The 24,793-nt window shown below is 35.7% G+C and overlaps 2 protein-coding genes across 2 annotated transcripts; both read left to right on the plus strand.

Moving 5' to 3' along the window:
- Nucleotides 1–1,219: 1,219 nt before the first annotated feature.
- LOC114313131 (PWWP domain-containing protein 1) lies at nucleotides 1,220–7,703 on the plus strand. The gene is made up of 3 exons (XM_082870162.1): nucleotides 1,220–1,428; nucleotides 1,668–2,762; nucleotides 5,168–7,703. Exons 2-3 carry the CDS (start codon nucleotides 1,790–1,792, stop codon nucleotides 7,366–7,368), a joined length of 3,174 nt encoding a protein of 1,057 aa, XP_082726288.1. The 5' UTR covers nucleotides 1,220–1,428; nucleotides 1,668–1,789; the 3' UTR covers nucleotides 7,369–7,703.
- Nucleotides 7,704–14,878: 7,175 nt separating this feature from the next.
- LOC114313133 (autophagy-related protein 18a) lies at nucleotides 14,879–22,289 on the plus strand. The gene is made up of 4 exons (XM_028259482.2): nucleotides 14,879–15,969; nucleotides 20,385–20,592; nucleotides 20,691–20,817; nucleotides 22,032–22,289. Exons 1-4 carry the CDS (start codon nucleotides 15,079–15,081, stop codon nucleotides 22,120–22,122), a joined length of 1,317 nt encoding a protein of 438 aa, XP_028115283.2. The 5' UTR covers nucleotides 14,879–15,078; the 3' UTR covers nucleotides 22,123–22,289.
- Nucleotides 22,290–24,793: the final 2,504 nt, after the last annotated feature.

Here is a 24,793-nt window from a genome sequence, read left to right on the forward strand (position 1 = left end):
ATACAACCCATTGCACTGTTCCCAAAGTGTAAGTGTTTCTTATAGTAGTGTAGATATTCAATTTTCAAAGATAAGTGTGATTGAAGTATATAATTTTTTTATATGAATATTCTTTTCAATAAGTAGTAAAAAGTGAACGGTTTGAATCACTAAGATTTGGCTCACAATAAGCCCACTAAACCCAAATGATCTCTCAAGTTGAATTTCCAACATGAGAGAAGCCAAATTTAATAAAAAAAAAACCTTCAAAACCTAAAAAAAAAGTACCATAGATCCATCAAAGGTGGAGTTGTAATATCCTCAAAGTAGAAAGGATAATAAAATAAATTTCCTCAAATGTAATCATTAATCCATACATGGAGCTAAAGTCAATTAAATAACAAAAAAGTGAATTTACTAAGAAATCCAACAAAATAATCAAATCATCTAAAAGACCTAAAACAATAATAAAGTAGTCAAAATAAATAAAAAGATAAAATGGGTAACAAAAAAACAAATCTTCAAAATATGCAAGTAATTCTTATAGTATATATATATATTAGGTATAATATAAGCACAAAGATAAGGTATAGTAAGAAAGTACCGAAATGAATGATTCTGAAAAAAAAGGAAAGGAAGAAAGGAGATGGAAATAGCGGAGGCCTGTGGAAGGTGTTAACGGTGGTTAAAGGTGGTGGCCAAAGAAGATGGTTTTAGGGGTGGGTACCGACCCTCTTCTTCTTTGTAGATGATTTCGGGAGTGGAGGAGGAATAGTCTATCAATGACCTATTTACTTTAGTTCTATCAAAATGACAATCACTCCATGGGTGTTGTTGACGAACGCATGGATTGTCATTCCACCCAAATCGAAGAGAAGATGAAGGAGAGAGGACGACGACGGTGAAAGAAAGAAATGTGAATATCAACGGCGAGTTGAATGGAATAGTGCCAACGATGAGTTGGATAGTACCGACGGTTATGGTGGCATGACGTACAAAGGGTTGGGTATGTAAAGAAATTGGGGTTTCAAATTTCTAAGGTTGGAAGTTTAAAAAGTAATTTTATTAAAAGAGAAAATTATAGTAAAAATAAGAGGTGTAAAAAGTTGAAATTATTGTGTAATTAGAATTTCTCAACACCAAATTAGAATTGCAAAGGTGAATGACGCATGTGCCCCCGTTGAGTGACGTGGTGCATGAGAATCGCAATGTTACAAAGCCGTACGAAATTCGGTAAATCAAACCGCAAATTGCAAACAAAAGCTAAAATTCACAGTCACTCCCTAATCTCCAAACGCCGAAGATCTTTCAATCGAGGGAACAAAAGAAGGAAAAAAAAAAGTGCCCCATTGCTTCACAAATTTCTCGCCCTTTCTCGCATTTTCCTGGAATCTAAACTCGTGAAGGCGCTTCATGTTGGTGACTTTTCAACCTCTGCAGTAATATAAGGTATGTTATCTTTTGATATCCCAAACCCTCCAGAGCTCGATTTCTAGGGTTTCGAATTTGTTTTCACTCGTACAGTGATTTCAGTGATGAACAACAACGATTTCGAGCTAGATCGAATTATCGATTTGATTGGAGACGAGTCTCAATCAAAATCTAGGGTTTCAGGTGGCGTGTTGTTGGTAGCTTTGAGAAAGCCATCTATGCTGCAACTGACGAATATAAGTCTTTGGATTTTGTAGGGTCTAAAGAAATCAGGATTTCAGCGGAGCTGGGGAATCAAGCTGCGGAGACTGATGTTGATGGTAGGGTTTCGGGGGTTCAAAAAACTAGGGTTTCGTTGGTTGAAGAGATTGATGAGGAAATGAAATCTCGGACTTCTGATATTCGAAACGAAGACATGATACAGATTATGAATGACAATAAAATGGGTGATAAGAACACTGATTCCGAACAATGGCAGTCCAGGGTCGAAAAGGATGTGCCCAATTCTGCGGAAGAGGTGTTTGTAGAATCGTCTCCTAGAGAAAGTGACCATAATTATGACAGCAGGAATGGTGGGTTGGGGAAGGGACGTGTAGAACTGGGTAAATCTAGTGTTTCTCAGAGTGATTCTACGATTTCGATGTGTCAGGAATCTTCAGCAAATGGGAAGTGTAAAGCCATAGGGGCTGGGCAGTCAAGCTCTGTGGGTTATGGATATGAAATAGGGGATATGGTTTGGGGGAAAGTGAAATCACACCCATGGTGGCCGGGCCATATATATAATGAAGCATTTGCATCGCCTTCGGTTCGTAGGTCAAGGAGATCGGGCCATGTGTTGGTTGCGTTCTTTGGTGATAGTAGTTATGGATGGTTTGATCCAGCGGAGCTCATCCCATTTGATGCTAATTTTGCTGAGAAGTCGAGGCAGACAAGTTCAAGAACATTTGTTAAGGCTGTGGAAGAAGCAGTTGATGAGGCAAGCCGGATTCGTTGTCTGGCTTTGGCTTGTCGGTGCAGGAACCCGTATAATTTTCGGCCAACTGAAGTTGAAGGTTACTTTGCTGTTGATTTGAGTGACTATGAGCCTGGAGCGATGTACCCCATGAGCCAGATTAGTAAAGCGAGGGAGAGTTTTCGGCCTAAGGATACTCTTGCTTTTATAAAGCAATTGGCATTGATGCCTATAAGTGATGGGCGCAGTAGTCTTGATTTTATTATGAATAAGACTGTTGCTTTGGCTTATCGAAAAGCAGTGTTTGAGGAGTTCGATGAGACCTATGCTCAAGCATTTGGGGCACAGCCTGTACGCCCTTGTCGTGAACCAATGAAAGCTGTGGTTCAGCCTGTTAGAGGTATTTTGTTATTTGCTCTTTACATGACTTGTTGGTTGCTGTTTTTATTGGGTACTCACCATAGGTCTATCATAATGTTGTTCTTTTGCACATTTAGAATGACAACATAGTGTGCAAGATTTGGGGAGTCGATAAAAGTAGTGGACGTATATAGGCTTGTTTTCATTGAGGATAAATAATAAAATTACATCTCTCTGTAATTGCTTAAGCTTTTAGATTTTAGATGAGATGATGGTCAACAATTCGACATGATATTAAAGCAGCAATAGTTCGTCTATGCAGTAATTACAATAATTGCACATATTTAGCCCAGTTATATAGTAGTGCTTGGCCAAGAATTTTGTTAGAATCTCATTCTGATAAAATCGTGATTCCAATTGGGATGGGATCGCCCAAACTTATGAATCTCAAACAAATAAAAGAAAAGCTACCAAGGAAAAAGATATCTGTACAGAATATATATTTGTTCTAGGTTTTGGTACTTCAATAGATATCTCAAATTGGGTTATGTGATTGGGGAGTAAAGATATATGTTTGTTGGTAATGAGCTGTTATAAGAATTCAATATGTTTTTGTTTAACAACAAATGTAGTAGTGTAATGTTGACATTTATAATTTCACATATATATTACAACTAGGAAAGAAAATTATTTCTTGCTATATATTTATATATAAAATACATAAAGTCCTTCAACTACTCTCAGCATTAGACTTTTCTTGCAACTAAGTTTTAGACTTTTCTGCTTTGAGTTTGCATTAAATGGTGTCAGGGAACCTGTTCCAAACTAGTATCACTTCCCTCTTTTTAATCAGCTCATCAATTCGTCATAAAAGACCGATGGGAAGTCGTAAGTAATTGAAAGCGTCTGTTCACAAAGTTTTCTTTTTCATACTTGCTTGAGGTTGCGTACGCTTAGTTATCTTTCTCTATGTAATGTCGAGAAATGGAAAGACTTTGTCTGGTGGTATCGTATATAAGAGAGAACCTGGTTTAGTTAAATTGTGACCCCAAAAAAAATGTTTATGCCTTTATAAAACAATGGGGATTGTTCCATGTTGTATTATTTGCATCGTCTTGATGCTTTATTAATAAAGTTGCTTATTTATCCACACACACACAAAAAAACAAAACAAAACAAAACAAAACGCACACACAATGGGGTTTGGTAGCTGTTGCAGTTGAGACATCTGTTTGAGTTCTATAGTGGAGCATCTATCCACTTCTAAAGATCATTTCTTTTTCCTTTCTACCCAGTGGTGACAGTAGTCATACAAAATAATTCTCAAGGTCGTTAGTCTTGAGCTTTGCTACGTTTTGCCAGATGAATAATTGTTAGAAGTCCCTTTGAACTCAAAAACCCACGAGGAAATGTGTATGGGGCCTTTGGCTAATTCAAGGGGAAGATAGACATTAGAGGATAAGTTCGTTCTTTACTGAGCCTGTTAGTTTAGTTTAGATTGTAGCCCCATGTAATCTTTGCTGATGTTGTTTTGCCTGGTTTACTTGTGCTTTCCTAATTCTGAGAAAAGTGGGTCAAATCATTTGGGGTACTATCCATTTGCTTGGTCTGGGTTTTCTAAAAATACTTTTCAGAAAATTTTACTTTCTTGTTTTCCGTATTTTTTTTTTTTGTTTTTACTGAATTTTTTTAATATTTTAAACAATTTTTTTTTTTAATTTTTAGACACACCTAACATAAATTCACTTAAAAATTATAATTTTCGTAAAAAAAATCTTTAAAAAATTCACTAAATACCAAAAATACGAAAAAAAAATTACAAAAAATAAATATATTTTTCGTATTTTTGTGTATTTATTAATTTTTTGAAATAGTTTTTCACAAATATTTTACTTTTTGGATACATCTAAGTAAGGTGCATCTCAAAAAGTAAAAAAAAATGCTTAAAATTTTAAAAATATTTACTAAAAACAAAAAACACGAAAAACAAAAAAACTCAATTTTCAGAAAATTGAATTAAAAAAACTAAAACCAAACACACTAATTAATTTTTCTTGTTCTCAATTTTAAATTTTGAATTGTTAAGTACATACCACATTACCCAATAGTCTTCCCCCAGCTAGGCAGCCAAATCTCAGTTGTTATGCTTGTAATTTGGTCCGTCTTCTCTAATAATCAGGCTTTCATATCATTTGGTTTCTGCTTGTGCAAAACATGTTATCAAGTTCAAAAATACAGTCTTACTACAGGATGGTGGTAGCATAATCTTAAGTAGAACTCTTATTCTGCAGATCCCCAAGTTTAGCACCAATTTTTGCTGTCGGATGTAATTTATGTATCATTTAATATTTGAGTTTGTTTCTTAAATCCTGCTTGCATCATGTCTCACTTGTTTATGAACATTGCCTTCTTGCTCATGTTATTATGTATCTGTCATTTTCACAGCGCCATTGAGTGGCCCACTGGTGTTTGCTGAAACTTTGGGTAAGAGGAAGAACTCTTCAAAGCCTAATAAAGCAAAGGACCAAGCAAACAAAGATAGATACCTTTTTAAACGGAGAGATGAGCCAAATGAGTTGAAATTCCAGCAAACAGGGCAAACGATGTCCTCTATGCAACCGGCTTATGTAGTGGGCTCTGCAGAATTAGCAGCTGGTGATTATATGTTGCAAAAGAGGCCTCCAGCAGTCTCTGCAAAGCATCAGATTCCTGCAAAACTTGAGCAGATGGCAAGGATTGGGATGGATGGCGGCTCACTTTCAAGTCAAGATGCAACTGGTGTGAAAGTTGAATCATTAGCTGATCCCACAGTCATGTGTGCTTCTGGTTTGTCAGAGAAAGAGACTTTCCATGGTGGAATAGACGGTGTGCTTCTTACTTCAGAGCAAGAAGATGATGCGACAATTAACTTGGAAAACGATCAGCCGAGTGCAAGTCCATTGAAATTTGACGAAGGCTTCCAGCAACCTCCAATTTTACCAGCTATAGTTGAAGTAGTGCCTGGACAGAAACAAGTTCACATTGGTGGCAATGGTGGACGTGTTTTGCCAACAATTGATGCTAAGTTTCATAATCAGGATTCAAGAATACGTATTGACAAGGGAGCAAAGAAGGCCAAGCTTCTTAAACATCCTGCTGGGGAATTGGGTGCTGAGAAATCTGTCCCTGTGGAGAAGAAAAAGAGAAAGAAAGAACTGGGGTCGGAAATGAGCTCTGATCGTATACCTAAGCGGACTGCTACTGGAAAAGTTGGTGTATCGATGGGGAGAGTAACAGAAAAAACAGTCCAGGTTGGTCTGCCTCCAAGAGAAGATTTTCAAATTGAGCATCAGAGGAAAGATGATGGGGCCAGTAGTTCATTGTTGCCTGATTCTCTCAAAACACAGCCAATGGTTGTGATGGGAAATATGGAGCTCAAGCTTCCACGTTTACTGGGTGATTTGAAAGCTCTTGCCCTTGATCCGTTCGACAGTGCGGAGAGGAATGATTCTGAAATTGTACAGCGGGCCTTCTTGAAATTTCGGTCTGTTGTTTACCAAAAGAGCTTGGCTCTGTCAATCCCAGTGGAAATGGGTTCTGATAATCCTCCCCATGGGAACATAAAAAATTTGCCATCTTCAAAACCCCCAAAACCTCTAGTAAGGCCTGGTGATCTGACAAAAGGTGGCCTGAAACGTGGCCCATCTGATCGCCAAGAAGAATTAACTGCAAAGAGGGTGAAGAAAATCAATGACTTGAAGTCTCTGACAGCAGAAAAGAAAGCTGTTCAAAAAGACGGAAAAGAAACAGTGGCTCTTAGGCATCCAAAATCTCTCAAACCAGATTTGGCCAAGAAAACAGAGTCCCCAGGAAAGACACCTGAACCAACAATGCTGGTGATGAAGTTTCCTCCCGAGACAACGCTTCCATCTGGGTCTGAGCTGAAGGCTAGGCTTGCTCGTTTTGGACCATTGGATCATTCATCTACCCGTATTTTCTGGCAATCCTCAACATGCCGCGTTGTCTTCATTTACAGAGTTGATGCTGAGACAGCACATAGGCATCTTTCTGGAAACAATACTCTATTCGGCAATGTGAATGTGAGATGCCACATCCGGCCATTGGGAGCGGCAGTAGCACCCGAATCAGAAAGCAAAGTCCAAAGAGAAGATGCCCTTATAGAAACCCGTGATTCTTCAGTCGAACAGAGACTGCCACCAGCACAGCAGCCATCAGTCCAGCTCAAGTCATGTCTGAAGAAACCAATGGGCGATGAGGTGGGACCCACTGGAGGCAGAGGGACGCCTCGTGTAAAATTTGCGGTGGTGGAGGGAGAAAGTAGTGGTGGAGGAGAGAATTTGATGGTTGGTAATAAGAACAACTTCAACAATGTTAGTTTTGGTGATGGTGGTACAATTACTTCTTCTCATGGAATAGATTTTAATAGTAAGAATTTTCAAATTCAGGCCCAATTTCCGAGAAATACTCATAATTTTAACACCTATATCTCTCCGGCACCTACACCGGCCCTGGTTCCGGCTCCGCCGGTGCCGAGGGCAAGCAACATGGACATTTCACAGAAGATGCTTAGCCTTCTTACAAAGTGTAATGAGGTAGTAACCAACATCAAGAGCTCTCTGGGCTATGTGCCATACTATCCCCTCTGATGAGGAATAGTATCAAAATAGGATGGTCAGAAGATCGAACATGTGGTGCTTTCCCGTGTGGGCAGTCGAATGATAGCTAAGTTGGGGAAGAATTCACTGCAAAGTGGGTGGAACGGGGCTTTTTAATTTTCAGAAAACCCAAAAAAAAATAAACAATGAACAATTTTTGTTATGAATGGGATGTGTATCGAAGTGGGAATAGTCCCTAGTGTACTGGTGATAGTGATAAAGCTTCTCTTCTCTCCGCTCTTCTTCTTTCTTTATTTTTTTTTTTCCTTTCCCTTTCTCATTTTGAAGCATTTTATTTAGACATTAATGTCGTATGTTTGTTTGAATCTCTCTCTCTCTCTCTCTATTGAGTAATGCTAAGATAACTAAATTTGCTTGATCGAATACTTTACATGTCATTTATTTAGTGACATAATGTATGAAAAGTGTGACTCATTGCACCAACGTGGGGGGTGAGATGATAAAGAAAATAGGAAGAGAGATGCATAGAAGGGCAAAGTTGGCATTTCAAGTATTATTTGTGCTGATGTCATGTTTTTTCATCTTACAAATAATTGATTGACTAGTTGTTGGGTTAAAAGTTTGAATTATTATTGTTTTAAATTGTTGCGCAATTTTTTCAAGTAAAGAAGTGTAGTGAAATTTTAGATAATAAGAAAGGTGTTAGTAATATTTTAAAAGTTTATAGGAAGTGTTAGCGTAATTTACATTGTATAGAGATATATCCTCCTTTTTACCCTCTTGTAATTTTCAAGTAAAACACCATGACATTTTGTGCCAAAAGTTATGTAATGGAAACTATGGTACAAGAGAAGCAAAAGAGATGCTATTCTGATTCTAATATGACGAAAAGCCATTAAAAAAAGAACGGCCCATGATACGCTACCTTTATTTTGGTTGGTTGGTTGGTTATTCGTTTTCAACTTCACTCAAAATTTCAAAGAACCTTTCTTCCCTCTAATAATTTTTTTTAATTATTTTTTATTCTATATATAAGATCTAATAATATTTTGTCAAATCCAAACAACCACTCTCACCAAACACTCAACAAAACAATAAAACAACAACAACAGTCTGTGAAACAATCTATCAATGGAGTAATTTCCATTGGATGTCATGGTCATTTATACCGAGGACTTAAGAGATGTGAATCTGATCACGAAAATGAACGTGTTTGTGGTGGTGTCGATCTCCAACAACCCCAATATCAAACATATGACTCCTGTCCTCAAGCACCATTGCATCACCTTCTCCGTCACTGCCAAAGCTGTCAATTGCCAACTCTACCTTTGCCTTATTCTTCTGCTTCATACTCGAGTCTCGAGACCTTTTCAGCGACAAGGTCATTGGCACTGTTACCGTCACCGTCCCCATCAAAGAGCTCCCCATGAAAGAGCTCCTAAACAAATACAACCAAAAACCACCATGAGACTACTATAGTGGGCAGTAGCCACGGAGACTCCAAGCTCGTTGTTTAATACTAGATTTGCACGTCGTCCTCTAACTAGCTTAAAGGTGTCCTGAAATCCTCTTACAAGTTTGGGGAAAAGTATGGTGGTGAAGCGCACCTATCACAAGTTGGTGCCACCATGGCCTACAAGCCACCACCAAAAGTTGGGTACGCTGTACTGCCGACTAGTCCCACTATGACCAACACACCATTGTCAAAAGTTGGGAACACTCCACCACTAACTAGTACCACCATGGCCTACACGCAACCAGCAGAAGTTGGGTATGCTTCACCGTTAGTGAGTACTATTAGGATTTACACACCACTGCCAAAAATTGGGTACATTCCACCACCGACTGGTGCCATCACGACCTATATACCACCACCAAAAGTTGGGTACACTTCATTGTCGGCTGGCACGTACACACCCTACAAACTATCACCAAAAGTTGGGTATACTACATGTTGGCTACATATTTTGTACAAGCCAACTACAATTCGACGCGTGGCAAAGTAAGGGTAGTACAGGAAGACTATTCAAATCTTCGATCCTGATCGTACACGTGGCAGTTAGTATTGGTTGTTACGAGATCTGAGTAGCAGTGGATCAGCAGAGAGATACAAAGTGATGTGGCATCATCGGTTACTCACATTTGAATTCAAATTTAGGAAGGAAGCCTAACTACAAGTGATGGCATAATGGAGCTAATCTTGAGACAACATGATCAGCGATCATGGAGCAGCAGTTCAACGGTTGGAAATACAGTTCGATGGTCATCCTTAAGCAGTATAAATAGCAGAGAAGGCCCCAGAAAAGCCCCCAGACTCAAATCCAAAAACCAGTCTTATTCTGCTTTACTTAGTTTTACATTTCCTCTTCTTTACATTCCAGTACTTTAAATTCTGCACTGCACTTCATTCATAGGAGTAGTTTCAAGTAGATTGTCGCTGTAAACCTCTATGAGGCTGAGTTTGAATCATTGTAAGTTTTTCATTCTGATGAAATGCTTCAGTTGTTCTTTATTTGATTGATATTTTGCTTAATTCTTGTAACAACCCTCGTCACTGTTTATCGATTAACCACTGACTACTGCTAAACTGAGACTGATTATGATTGGTAACTGAATTGATTGAAGTACTGAACTGATTGATTGAGATCTGGGACTGGATTGATTAAGTATATCTGTTTAATTGTATGTCTATCTGTTGACTGTTTGATTATCTGTTCATGCCTTTGTGTTTAAATTGTGAATTGAAGGCCTTATCGGCGGCTGAATCTGAAATTGATTGATGATTTGTGATCCTTAGAATTAATGTGATTTTATGGCATATTCAGTTAAAATGTGATTTGGTGTGATTAAATTAGGTTAAGTTAAGCCAAATTGCATGAGTAGACTTAATTACCATTTTGCCACCATTGAGTGGGCCGCTTAGCCAACATACTTGAGCCTTGTTATACATGTAATCAAAACATTTCATCAGCCATTTCCCTTGTTATTGCCGACCAAGAGGGAGAGAGGGAGAGAAGTGAGTGTTCTTGAGAGTTGGCTTAGAGAACTTGAAGAATTGAAGGATAATTGTCTAATTAAGCTTCTAGTCTTGTGATTGAAGACTTAGGTAAGGAAATTCAACCTCTCATTGTTGTGTTTAAGTTGATTCTTGCATGGTTCATGTCTAATTGAGGAGCCAAGTCATGTCTTAGTCTAATAATGTTGAATTGGAGCTCATTCCATGCATGCATGTTTGAATTGTTGAGTTATGAGTTGATTTCATGGTAAAATGTTATATGCATGTTCATATTGTGTTTAAGTCCATGATTTCATCTTGTCCTTGAAGAATTGGCTCACTAGAGCATGAAATTGAAGCTTTGAAATGGTTTAAATTCATGCATGTTATGCTTGATTTATGTTCATGAAAATTGGTTTCAAATTGAGTTGAATTGATCTTCCTTTAGGTCTTTGATTTTACAATTGAGCTTTGAGTCATGTTAAATTATGAGTTTTGATGTGTTTTCCAGCAAACTAGCCCAAGAGGATCGAAATTTATGTTTTAAAACTTGGTTTTGAGCTTAAGGTTCAAATCTGGAATTTCCAGAATTTGGACTCACGCTCGAGCGGGGTGACTGGCGCTTGAGCGCGAAATTCGTACTCCCAGTACTTTGCACTGTTTTGATGTCCACTCGAGCAGAATAATTGACGCTCGAGCGGGACATTGTGTCTCATGCTCAAGCGGGTGTCGAGCGCCCAATCGAGCGTGATTTTCACCTATCCAGCACTTTCGACTGTTTTGCTGAACGCTCGAGCGGGTAATTCTACGCTCGAGCGGAAACCTTTGTCTGCATGTCCGCTCGAGCGGAGTAACCTACGCTCGAGCGTGACCCCTGTTTCTGAAAATTCTGAAAATGCTTTTAAAGTGCATCTTTGCATCCTCATCTCATCATAGGCATTATTAGGCCTAGTTTAAGGCATCTTAATGAGGATATAGATGGAGAACCACAACCGAGGCAAATTAAGGATTAAGTTATTATCTTTCCCAACTGTGGAGCTTAATGTGTGTTCAATCTGTAACTGTGTAGGGTTGGCGACTGGGGACGCGCTCTAGCTTTACTGTAGCCCAGAACTCTGTGAGTAACAACTGTGTAAAGATATGTTCAAAATGATTATCTTCTGAACAAATGAACTGTATTGCTTTCTGAACTGATACTGTTAATTGAATGAATGTATGTCCTATATTTTGAACTGTATTGTGGCTTCCTTAGCAACTACTGTTTACCGTTACTATTACAGAGATCTCTGTCGGTTCCCTTGTTGGAACCACTACTATTTACTGATTGATGGCCATCATTTACTGTTCGGTCTTTTAAGACCTACTATTTACTGTACTGTTATGCTAATGGACGTACCACATATGACTGAATGACTGATATACTGAATTAACGAACTATTTTCATTACTGTAAGGACATTCATTCTTAACCCTTTTACACATTACGTTATTCACTGGGCTTTAGCTCACTGCTCATATATATATGTAGGTGTACAGGCACCAGACCGTGGTTAGAAGCGTCGGGGTAAGCTCCAGTTTTGTCAAGCCAATCACTGTGCCTCACTGCGAGGTTCTGAGCCCGTCAAGTTATGGCTTAGGGGTATTTTAATTTCCCCGTCTGTCTCTGTATCTGTTTGTATAACTGTATAGGCTGTTACTGGATTGTTTAATAGGGATTAGGTCCCTGAACTGAATGATTGTATATATGTACATACTGTTCTGTACTGTTCATGCATATGTGTATGAAAAGTCTTTTTTGGCATACAGACTGTCACAGCTCATTAGACATTGTTTATTTACTGTTTGCCCCTGTACTCTGTTTTACTGTATTACTGTTAAGCAGGCCTTCGGTAATCTTAGATTACTGGCCGGTTACGGTACTAAACCCATAGGGGCGGGTTTTGGTCGTGATAATTCTCCTAAATCAAGCCACCAGTAAAAGTTCTCTTCATTGAGGCTGAGAGAACTAAAACACAATCGTCTGATAATTGGTTAGCAATTAAATTTCTGTAATGACTGATTGATCCTTACTGGCACGCTCGCAATTACAATAATAACCTTCGAAAGCCAAAAAACCAACACTACCATAGGCCAGTGCGACCATGGCCTACATACCACTGCCAAAAGTTGGAGGGTTAGAGTTAGGAGATAGGTTGGTAGGAGGATATGATACAGAGCTCTAGTGGAGCTGCTCTAAAAGCAGTTCTGTTGAGTTGGCAATGCACGCGCGCAAACACAAAAAATAAAAAAAAATAAAAAAAATAAAAAAAAAATGAGCAAGGAAAAAGACAAATTAAAGTTGTTTTAGAGCTCTAAAACATTTCCAATTGATAGGAGGGCTGTTGCTAAATGACATGATATCGCCTGTGTTTGGCAAGTGGGTTTGTAGGTTTTTTTGGCTATTTTAGCCACAAAAAACAAAATAGGCTATTTTAGCCATAACAAACAAAACATCACATTCAACCCATAATCATTACATTTTTCTCTCACAAAAAAACTCAAAAAAGCCAAAAAGTCAAAAAGCCCTTCCTAAACCAAGCTTTTAAGCCCAGGCTAAAATAGCCAAAAAAGCCAAAAAGCCAAAAAGCCAACCCACTTCCCAAACGGAGGCATCGGATGTTAGGAATCATATGTCTAATAATGATTTTGATTTTTAAAATAAAAAGTTTAGGTTTACAAAATTTAAGATGATTGTGTTTGATTTTGTAATTGGCTTATATGCAAGTAGAATGATTGTTTAAAATGCCCTTTCTAAGTTCAAATATGTTCAAGTGAACTGATTTATATGGGATAGGAGTGTGAGAAGACTTTGATGATAATAATGCTATAATGATCATGTTATTGTATTATATTGGCCCCGTTTGGTGTAGCTGTTAAAACAGCTTATAGATTATAGCTTAACAGATTATAAATTATGACTTTAATCAGAAGTTGTTAATCTATTTGGTGTACCTGTTGGATTATAAATTTAAGTTGCTGAGTAGTGTTTGTTAAATAAGCTGTGAAATAGTTTTTTCAATTAATTTTTATTTTTTGTTTGTCTACATTTCTCATAAAAAATAATAATAATAATAATCTATAGTCCATTTGAGTCTTTTTCTATTTTTAAAAAAATAAAAAATAAAAAAATTTAAGAGTATAACCATAAATTAACATGTTCACAGCAGAAGCTGATAATCAGAAGTAAGGGGTGAGCAGCTTGTCAGAATCAGCTTTTTTGAGTTAAAATAAGCTGTTAGAATCAGAAGCTATTTGAAATAAGTTTAACCAAACAGTCCAAAATAACTTTTTCAAAACTAAAAGCCATAAGTTAACTCTGAAAAGCTGAAACAAACACCCCTATTGTTAGCTACTTTATTATTATATTGATTTAATGGGTCTCTTTTATATCGTGAGTTTCTAATGCATATTGTATGTAGTTTGCTTTATGTGGGCTTATATTAGATTCATATTGATAGTTTAAATCATTTATCTTATAAATTATGTAAAAAATAAAGTTGAGTTGATATCAGTATTCACATGTTCGAATTACAAAATTATTCAAAAAAATAGACAGCAAACATGATTTTGACAATAAAAAAAAAATTATCTCTTTTTTTTTTGTATGCATGATTTTGTTATCTAATCATATAGATATCAATATCCGATTAATTTTAATTTTTGCATGATAATCCATATAAAAATTGAGGTTTGAATTATAAAGCAAACTGCGTCCATTGTATAGAAATTAAAATGTAACAATCAAATAAAAAATAATAATAATTTAAAGAATTAAAAGTGAAATTAAATTTTAAAAAATAAAAATAAAATAAAAGATTTATGCTCTATTTGTTTGGGTATTTTCTAGTGTTTGGTGCAACAGAAAATGAAAATCAACTGAAAATATTTTCTATGATCAATAGAAAACATATATATTTGAATATAAAGTGTTTTTTACTTTTAGGCAAATAACATTTTTTAGATTAAAATCTTACTAATATCATTGTATTGTTTGTTACAGACCTCGACCAGCACACCACCGTCACCAAACATTAATCAGCTTATTTGGTTTAAATTTTGTGAATTCACTTTTCAGAAAATTAATTTTTTTTATTTTTTGTTTTCACTAAGTTTTTTAAATATTTTAAGCGAATTTTTAAAAATTTTAGATATACCTAATATAAATATATTTAAAAATGATAATATTTACTAAAAAAATCTTTAAATAATTTACTAAATATCAAAAATATATAAAAGTATATAAAATTTCAATACATTATTTTGTATTCTTGTTTATTTATTAATTTTTTTAAAAATATTTTTTATAAATATTTTACTTTTTAAATACATCTAAGGTACATATAAAAAGTAAAAAAAAAAAATTTAAATTTAAAAAATATTCATTAAAAATAAAAAATAAAAAAAATAAAAAAACTCAAATTTTAAAAAGTTAAATTTAAAAATTTGAAATTGGACACAATGAATAATGTTTTCTTTAAAAAAATAAGATTTTCTTTTCTGTCAAAATAAACTGAGAAAAAAAAAATTGTAATTAATCCTAAAATAAAAATCAGCTGGAGTCTAGCACCAGAGCAGTGGGCGACAAAATTGGATATGGAAGTTCCCTCCTCTCTCCAATGACAACAACCACCCTCTCTTTCCTCTTCTTGGCCCCTGCCTTCCCCAAACCCTAACCCTAATTTCTCCAATTCCTTATCCTCACCTCCCATGGCTGACTGCTCTCCTCCTCCTCCCTCTTCCTCTCCTCCTTCCCAAACCCTCCACCACCCCGACGACGAACCCCAATCAGTCTCCGTTCTCACGGACATGCCTTCTTCTCTCTACAGAGACCTCGACGGCGATGGCGAGCATCAACAATCGCAGTCCGATCTCTCGGAAGATGCCTCCTCAATCATCTCATCCTTCTCCGAAGCTCCGAACCCTAACCCTAACAATCCCAATCTCTCCGATTCTCTCTCTCCAGCTCCATCTCTCATCCACCTCTCATTCAACCAAGACTTCGCTTGCTTCGCCGCCGGAACCGACCGCGGATTCCGAATCTACAACTGCGACCCCTTCCGCGAGATCTTCCGGCGGGAGTTCGAAAACGGCGGCGGTATCGGCGTCGTTCAGATGCTTTTCCGGTGCAATATTCTCGCCTTGGTCGGCGGTGGTTCCGAGCCTCAGTACCCCTTGAATAAGGTGATGATTTGGGACGATCATCAGGGGAGGTGTATCGGAGAGCTGTCGTTTCGTTCGGAGGTTAAGTCGGTTCGGCTCAGGAGAGATAGGATTGTGGTGGTTTTGTTGCAGAAGATTTTTGTGTATAATTTCTCGGATTTGAAGTTGCTGCATCAGATTGAGACGATTGCCAATCCGAAGGGGCTTTGTGAGGTTTCGCACTTGTCGGCGTCAATGGTGTTGGTGTGCCCGGGGTTGCAGAAAGGGCAGGTTAGGGTTGAGCATTACGCGTCGAAGAGGACTAAGTTTGTGATGGCTCATGATTCGAGAATTGCGTGCTTTGCGCTTACTCACGATGGGCGGTTGCTAGCTACTGCGAGTAGTAAGGGGACTTTGGTTCGGATTTTCAATACTTTGGATGGCTCTTTACTTCAAGAGGTAGGCTGATTATATGTACACACATAGATATGTATGCGCACATGTATGCTCTCATATGTATTATGAATTCTTATGGTCACAACCTAGCATGAATTGAGCAAGTATTAGGTTTCATGAACTAAAATGGAATAATATTGAACCCCTGGAGAACATATCACTCCGTTTGGATTAATGGGTTTGGTGAGAAATGAAAAGAAATGGAGATAATGAGGTTTCTCATCAGTTATTTGAATGATTAATGAGATGAGAAATGGTGAGAAAGGAAGAGAGGAGAGATGACAAGAAAGATAAATCCCTCAGAACTTAAGTTCTGTTTCTCACCAAAAGTGGGGGAGCTTTGATGAGAAACCAATATTACTCTTTACAAAAAAATTATGACACCTAAACTACTCTAAATACAAAAACAAAGACACATGTATCTGTTTTTAATCATTGTGCATCCAAACAAAACGTGAGCAATTACAAGCATTTCTTTTCTTACCTCATGATCCAAATAGAGAGAAATAATGGTAAATCATGGAAAGTATGAATAGTTGGGCTCAGAAAAAAGAAAAGAAGGAGAAGAAGTTGATGTAGGAGTCACTAAGACATGATGTGTTAATTGATGTGTATGTGATTTACATTTATGGCTATGTTAATTTTCGTTTGATAAGGGATGCAGCTATTTCATTCTTTTAGGACTGTTAGGAATTGTAACTATAGAATTTGAGCCTTTAGGGCTGATGAAAGAATGTTTGGAAGAGCTCTCCTCTTTTTATTCTCTTTTTTTTTAACTTCTATGAGCTGGAGGCCCAATGCGACTACCATTACAATCTTCTCTATTTAGGCTTCTATTGGGAGTTAGCTAAAAAGCTAGCTTATTGACTAAAAATAAGCCTACAAAAAAGGTAATGCTAAAAATATTAATTTGTTTGATACATTTCTATCTTTTTGTCATTATAGTATAAGCAAGTCTGGCTAGTTTGGGCTTTTTGGCAGGAAAATTGTTTGTCAAATAAGACTAATGGCTTTTTAGCTAAATGGGATTTTTTAGCCAATGTGGCTTCATTTAGCTATGGCTTAAAAGCCAACTTATTTGCTAAAAGAAACTCTGTTTGCTATAATACCTTAGCTCATTAGGCAAACTCATTTTCTGCCAAAAAGTGTACTTTAGCCCTCGTTTGGGAACAAACTAATTTAGTAACTTTTTGGCTATTTGGCTAAAAAGATAGGTAAAAAAAACTTGTATGTTTGGGATGACTTTTTGGCTAATTACGAAAAGATGTGCAAAAAGTAGAGAGAAAAGAGAATCTTTGACTTTTTGGTATGAGTTGTTGGTTTTTTGACTAATTTAGTAACTTTTTGGCTAATTGGCTAAAAAAGTAAGTCCCCAAACGAGGCCTTTAGTTACTCTAAAAACCAATTAGAAAAGTCAAAAAATTTAGAAATGTGTCAAACAAACCAGCTTTTTTAGTGTTAGCTTTTTTGTAAGCTTATTTTTAGCCAATAAGCTAGCTTTTTAGTTTCTCTCTTACACACAAAAATCAAGGATAAAATCCACTTTACCCCTTCTGGCTTAAAAGCCAGTACCTTAGCTCATTAGGCAAATTCCTGCCAAACAGTCTATTTAAGCTATTCTAAAAAGTCATTATAAAAGCCAAAAAAGCTAGAAATGTGTAAAACAAACTAGTTTTTTTAGCACTAGCTTTTTTTGTAGGCTGGTCTCGTTTGGCAACATCACTTTTTAACTTAAAAGCCAAAAAGTCTCTAAAAAAAAAAAAAAAGCCAACAACCTATATCAAAAAGTCAAAGATTTCATTTTCTCTCTACTTTTTGCACATTTTTTTTTGTAAAAAATCAAAAAGTCATCCCAAACATACTAATTTTTTTTTACATCATATTTTAGTCAAAAAACTAGCTTTTTAGTTTCTCTCACGCAAAAATCAATGGCAAAATATACTTTACCCCTTGTGGTGTAGCCCGATAACACTTTACCTACCTCATCTTTTAAAAATAGCCACATATACCTCGTGTGGTTTTGAATTGAAGTGTTATCGTTACAATTTTTTGTCTACATCGACAGAAGTTGTGTTACATGTGCATTTTTGGAGAGTGGGAAAGGAAAAAAAAAGTTGTTTCAAAAGTCAAATCTCAATTTGTAAAGACAAAATCGTCCTTCCCTTCACCTTCTACCCTCAAACTCTTAACCTTAACCCCAACTCACCTACCCCTCCCAGACCTCCCCTGCTACTTCTTTCCCCCGCTACTTCTTTCCCCCTTCCTCAATCTACCACTCCACCACATCGCTCCTCCCCAATCTCCCCCTTCCTCAATCTACCACTCCACCACATCGCTCCTCCCCAATCTTCAGTTAGGATTTTTCTCAGAAACATATGCTTGGACGCTGAATATATAATCCACAATGTAATCAAGGAGACCATGGTTAAAGAACCTAGAAATGCAATTCCATCATTGCCTTGTTAAGGTAATTTTATGAACCCAAACCTCCATTTCATATTCATGTTTTATGACTTTGGTTAATATTATAGTGTTGTGATGCTTCATTGTTGTTTGATGATGCACTAAACATGTTTGGAGATATGCTTGCTCTATCAATTATAATTTGAGTTGGAATTTTTCCTTGTACAAATATGATAATCATGGTGGTGGTGGTTGTATTTTTCGTTAACAGGGGAAGAAGAGAGGGAGGAAGATAAATGTTACAATGAGAAAGTATAATTTTAACAGGGATTTTTGTGCACTTAGTGCAAAACCATGCCTAGGGTATGTTGCTTTTTTTAAAAGACTGGGGTAAAGTGAATTTTGCCCAAAAATCAATGATCTTTATTTGTGCACATGTTTGATGTAAGCTTTTCTGAATAAGAACTGTATATTCAATATATCCATCAAATACAGAGAGTGCATCATTTTATATAGGGACTCTAACCCTAAATCCTAAATAGGAAATACAAATAACTCTTAATTACAAAGAATATTTACACAATCTCAGAATATGTATGAAAGATGCACTAATATATTCTCACAGTGAGATCCAATTCTTCATAACATTAAGTACATTAAGCAAATTGAGGACAACATAAATAAACTAAGAAGCAACGACTAGTACCCCAAGTGGACTTTATTTGCACACCACATGCTCGAAGAAAGTCATGTGTTATCTAGTTCTTTATTGCATTGAGTATGTTTTCCACCTGGGAAAATTTAGTATATAATTATCTAGCAAATTGAGGACTACATAGATAAACTAAGATGCAATAAGTCACCATGTTTGCTAACGTGTGTTGGACATTCTCACAACACTGTTTCTTTTTCTTAGACACTGTCCAAATACGGTGTAGGAAAAGAAGAATAAACCATACTTGTGACGTGTTTTAGTTGGAATAAGTTGGCAATACTAGCAACCTCTCTTAAGCCGGTAATGAGTTGGGAGAAGATGAAAGCGGAGAATTTGTTTTTTATATTGTTTTGGTGACCCACTTTCTGATTAACATGTCAGCTCCTCAACATTTCAGTTATGAGTGTTTTTGAAGGGCCTGATTTAAGCAGGCTCTATAGCCTCTATTGTTGTTTTTAATTGTAATTTTATTGGCCCAATTCATTTCACGGGGTGGTTGGGCCTGTTTGTTGCAGCTTCTAGCAAACTAAAAGCTGTTAATTATTTAGAAAGCAAAAGCTAAAAGCACATCTCTTTATGCTTCTCAATAATCAATTTGTTTTCAGCTTATTTTTTTCTGTATCGCAAGCTGTAATTAGAATCTGCACCAAACACACAGATTTCCAAAATAAATGAAAAACTTAAAAGAAAAAAAAAAAAAAAAAAAAAACCTATTAGAACATAACTTTGATAGATCTATTGTGCTGCCTCCACACATTCTGTAGAACATAACATTTTCGTATCTGACTTTTTGGAGCAGCAAGAACTCCAAAAAACAAGGAGTTCTTCCATTGAATATGGCATCACCCATCTCATCCCTAAAACAGTGCACTTGGACTTCTTTAATTTAACTAAGCATATATTCTTTAATAGAGTAGAATGGCAAAAAAAAGATTCATACATCTGACCCCACTTGATTGGGACACAAGGCTTAGTTTGGTTTGGTTAGTTCTGGATTTCCTGATTCTGTTCTTAGAATTCAATTTACTGTTTTAGAGCCATAAAATTACAGAAGTACTTGTATAACATCATTCTCAACTCAAAAAAGCATTTGCCTAACGTGTCTTAACACTATTGTTTATCATTTAACACCAATTGATTTTTTTGAATGCTCTAGATCATTAGATGGTTCTCATTTCTATGTACAAGTTTTTGGCAACGATTTTTAATGCCAACTTTTGCATTTATCATTCTGAATTTTGTCTCAGTTGATCGCTTTTTCTTTTTTCCTTTTTTATTTATTTATAAATATTTAATTTAGGTAAGGAGAGGAGCAGATAGGGCTGAGATTTACAGTCTTGCTTTCTCTTCAACTGCACAATGGCTTGCTGTTTCAAGTGATAAGGGAACTGTCCATGTCTTCAGCTTAAAGGTTGATTCAGGATCATTGGGGATTGAAAGAACACGCAGCGGACCTGATCCAAATCTGTCTACTCCGTCCGCTGTTTCTTCTCTTTCCTTTATTAAAGGTGGCATGTCTTTGCATTACTCCTCACTCTTTGATGTTTTTAACAAATTTAGGACAGTTCTTTGGCACTGAAAATTCTATGGGGCTCTTATTTTGCAGGTGTGCTGCCAAAATATTTCAGCTCAGAGTGGTCGGTTGCTCAGTTTCGCTTGCAGGAAGGTTCTCAGTACATTGTTGCTTTTGGTCACGAAAAGGACACAGTGGTGATTGTTGGCATGGATGGGAGGTAAGTACAAAAAATAAATATATGAAGAAATAAATAAAAATAAAAAAACCAAAATCAACTTTATCAATTTCTTGGTTCTTGTAAGAAGTTAAAATTCTTGTAACGAAACTAAAACACAATTTTAATCTGACTATTTTGCAACTTATCTGAATTGAGGCATCATAGGCTCTTTTAGCTTCCTGATTGTAGTGTATGTTAAATTAAATATTCCTAGCAAAATATTCCCAGAGAAATCTAAATTCTTTCATTTAGGTTTTTTCATTTGGGTTAAGGCAAATTCTTTACCAGCCGTGTATAGCATTGGAGTCACATTAGTCACATTCGACTTGAATCTTTTTTCATTTTTAAAAAGAAAAAAACAAAAACAAAAAAACAGCACAAAGATGCTTCGACTCCTCATCATCTGCATATATATTATGCTGTGTGCTGTTCCATCAAAGCCAGCCGAGTCAAAGCATCCTCATCATCAGACATTACAGATTTATCATGTTTAGTGCCATGCCACCTCATTTTGTCATAATTCCAAATAGTTTTTTTCTTTAGCTGTGCACTCAATTTTTTGTTTTGATAAATGAGTCTTGGTGCATCTTGGTCTTCAATTATAAAAACACTTTTGATTAAAGTGAATCTCCTTGGTTGATTGGGTTCTTGACAGTTTCCAATAGAACATTCTAGTGCATGTTTAGGGCTATAAGCAGAGTATATTTTGAATTCATTAACGATGGTCTATCCATGGTCGTATACAGAAGACTCAGTGAACCCATAATAATTTGGATTTGTTAGCCAATAGATACAATAATCTTACTGCCCAATCTTTGGGAGAAAATAGATGAGAATAAATTGAACTTTGTAATTGTAGGACATAATTTGTTTGTTTATTTTTATAATTTATATTATTTTTCATAAATGTCAGATTGGGAGGTTATTTGATTGAAATGCAAAGTTTTGTATTATCTTTAGTATGGGTTTAATTTTTAGGTTTACTTCATGAGGGCATCTCCTTCTCTCAAATTAACCAGCAATGGTAGAGGGCCCAAATTTTGTGGCTCAAATGTGGCTCAAATGGCCAAAACAACGTCGTTTTGAGTACAAAACAACATCAAAATGGCCAAAACGACGTCGTTTTGGCCATTTGAGCCATATTTGAGCCACAGAATTAGGGCCCCCAAACATTTTTCCAAATTAACTATCAGAAGTTAATTTTTATAATGCAGCTTCTACCGCTGTCAGTTCAATCCAGTGGCTGGGGGAGAGATGACTCAGCTGGAATATCATGATTTCTTGAAGCCGGAAGAAACATTCTAAAGACAAGGTGGAAGCTTTTTTTTCTTTTCATTTGCCTTAATTTATGCTGGTTGATTTTAGTGCAATGATATTATTTAGATATTTACTAGGGGGGAACAATAAGTTGTAAATATAGAATTTACAATAATTATGGTCTGTTGTATATATATATGTGTGTTATGAGTGTACCTGTCTCTACCTCTACTTCTACCTCTACCTCGGGTAATATGCTCTAAATATTAACAGTTACTTGTTCTTCATTCTTCGCATATATATGTTTCATGCCTGTGCTTTTTATCTCCTGCATCTTGCCCTTGCAAAATCAGATTTTTAACCTCGTTAGGGCAAAATATATATTCAGCGGCGATTCATCTCCCTAAAACTAGAGCTCTAATTGAGCTCTAGTGATGTGGAAAATAAAAATATATATATATATATATATATATATACAAGGTCAAAATATTACATCAAATGAGGCTCATACACAAATTAGAGTTACTAGAATTCTCTCCATAGAGCTCTCAAACATTTCTCATACATTTTTACCCCGTGTAATTTGACGTGGAGTATTTCACTTTGAAAGTGATCCGTCACCTCATGTGATTTGGAAGTGAAGTCCGATGTTAACAGTGTAAAATTATCTTAAGGCTACAGCTTCTCTTTATTCTAAATCGGATTGGAGAGTCCTATTGGGGTTTCGTGGGCCTAATACGGAGCTCATATTAATAATTTGAATCATTCAATGTATAGGATTCTTTGAGTATTTCATTCCTGCAAAAAATTATGTTGATTGAATATCAATAGACATTTAATCAGATCACATTTGTGTCAATGGTAAGTATAATTTTTAAAATAAATTGTTTGTACAAATGTGATCTAATCAAATGACTATCGATATTCGATCAATATGATTTTTTTACAGGAATAAAGTACTTGATAAATTCTGCATGTTCAACGGTTCAAATCATCAATACGGGTTCTGTGGTGAGCCCACGGGATCCTAACAACACCTTCTACTTGAGATATCTACTTAGAGAGAAGCCTCTCCCTTATCTTATTACCCTACGTTCTTTTTTTTCCTTTTAGCTAGGGCTATAAAAGAATAGAGCCATCTGTGAACGTGCTCGAATTTAGCTCAGTAAGAGTTCGTTCAAACTCAGTTCGTTAAATTTTTTTTGCGTTCAAGAGCCCAAGCTTGTTAAATTTTTAATAAATAAGTCCAAATATTCTAAAACTCAATTCGTTAGTTGGCTCATTTTATATTTATTATTTATATATTAAATAATGTAAAAATATGTAAAAAAATAAGATAAATATCTTATTTATATATTTAAAAAATATAAATGCAAATAATAGTTAACTATAGATAGTACATTTATGTAATAGTGGTAGTAAATATTATTATTTTGATAAATATTAACTTTTTTTTAGAATGTTTGTATATATTGTATATATAATTGTTTAATTAAAGTTTTAACTGTAATTTTAGTCTCATACGTAAGTATAAATTTATAAATTTTTTAACTCGTGAACAAGTTCGAGCTTGAGTCAAGCCTAAGCTAACTCAGCTCGAGCTCGGTTTATTAAATTTTTATTGAACTCGAACTCGTTAAAATTTTAATAAACAAATCAAAACATACTAAAATTTAGCTCTGCTCGTCTGCGGCCTTACTTTTAGCATTTTCTTTCTCTTCTTTTTGTTAACTTCAAATTATGGTTAGGGACCACCAAGGGTGGTGGTGAGTTGGAAAAGTGCTTTCCTTTTACATAGTTGAGCATGACTTGACTCTTGGAAGGCACAATTAGTGACTTGTTTTCAAACGGTGAAGCTGACTGCACTATATTCCGATCGTGACTCTACCTCTTGTATTGAAAGTTAGTGCATTCCTCTCTTGTCCTGATGGTGGGTCTTTTCCTTTAGATTTGGCTGAATTTAACCAACAATCGATTATTTCGGGATCAAGGTTCACAGATGTTATGATGATTTTACAAAACTTTTTTTTATGTTCAAAAAATATGTATATATATATAATATATGGTTAGGGAAGTAGATGAAGGCAAGATTATAATTATATTTTTGGATAAATTACACTGACACGCTCTGAGATTTATATTTATTACAGTTTCTTCCTCACCTTTTGGAAATTACGTCTCACTCCTTGAGATTTAAAGTTTTATTACAGATTCTCCCTCTCAGCAATTTAATTTTTTTAAATATCAATTTTGCCTTCACTAGGTAAATTACATTGACACCCCTCACATTTTAGAAATTACAATCCCCTCCCTAAGGTTTAAAGTAGCATTACCAATTGCCCTCTCAGTTAGTATTGGTTGGGAAAAAAAAATTCATTGAAAAAAAATTCATTGAAAAAAAAATTATTTGAAAAAAAAAAATTAGTTGAAAAAAAAAATTATTAGTAAAATTTTAAAATTTCAGTTTAAAAACTAACGTAAGCTCATTTTTTTAATTTACGTTTTTTCCTCAAATATACAAACTAAGACAACCATTTATAAATCAAAAAAAATTATCAAACAAGTTTTTATGACAGGTTTTTAAAATTTTTGTAAATATAAATTGAAAACTAAAAACGAAATGGTTACCAAACAGGTTTCAGATGGTAAAAATGTCGTAAAATTAACAAATAATTTACCAACGTAAGAAATGACTTATCAAAAGATTTTTCGGCTATGT

The sequence above is a fragment of the Camellia sinensis genome, chromosome 5 (assembly GCF_055761805.1).
Source record: "Camellia sinensis isolate YWXY chromosome 5, ASM5576180v1, whole genome shotgun sequence".
Taxonomy (NCBI): Eukaryota; Viridiplantae; Streptophyta; class Magnoliopsida; order Ericales; family Theaceae; genus Camellia; species Camellia sinensis.

Coding starts and splice junctions, on each gene's coding strand:
- LOC114313133 (XM_028259482.2), top strand. CDS start 15,079: ATGGCTGACTGCTCTCCTCCTCCTCCCTCTTCCTCTCCTCCTTCCCAA. Junction 15,970..20,384: donor ATGGCTCTTTACTTCAAGAG/GTAGGCTGATTA, acceptor TATTTAATTTAG/GTAAGGAGAGGAGCAGATAG. Junction 20,818..22,031: donor ATTGTTGGCATGGATGGGAG/GTAAGTACAAAA, acceptor TTTATAATGCAG/CTTCTACCGCTGTCAGTTCA.
- LOC114313131 (XM_082870162.1), top strand. CDS start 1,790: ATGAAATCTCGGACTTCTGATATTCGAAACGAAGACATGATACAGATT. Junction 2,763..5,167: donor TGTGGTTCAGCCTGTTAGAG/GTATTTTGTTAT, acceptor TCATTTTCACAG/CGCCATTGAGTGGCCCACTG.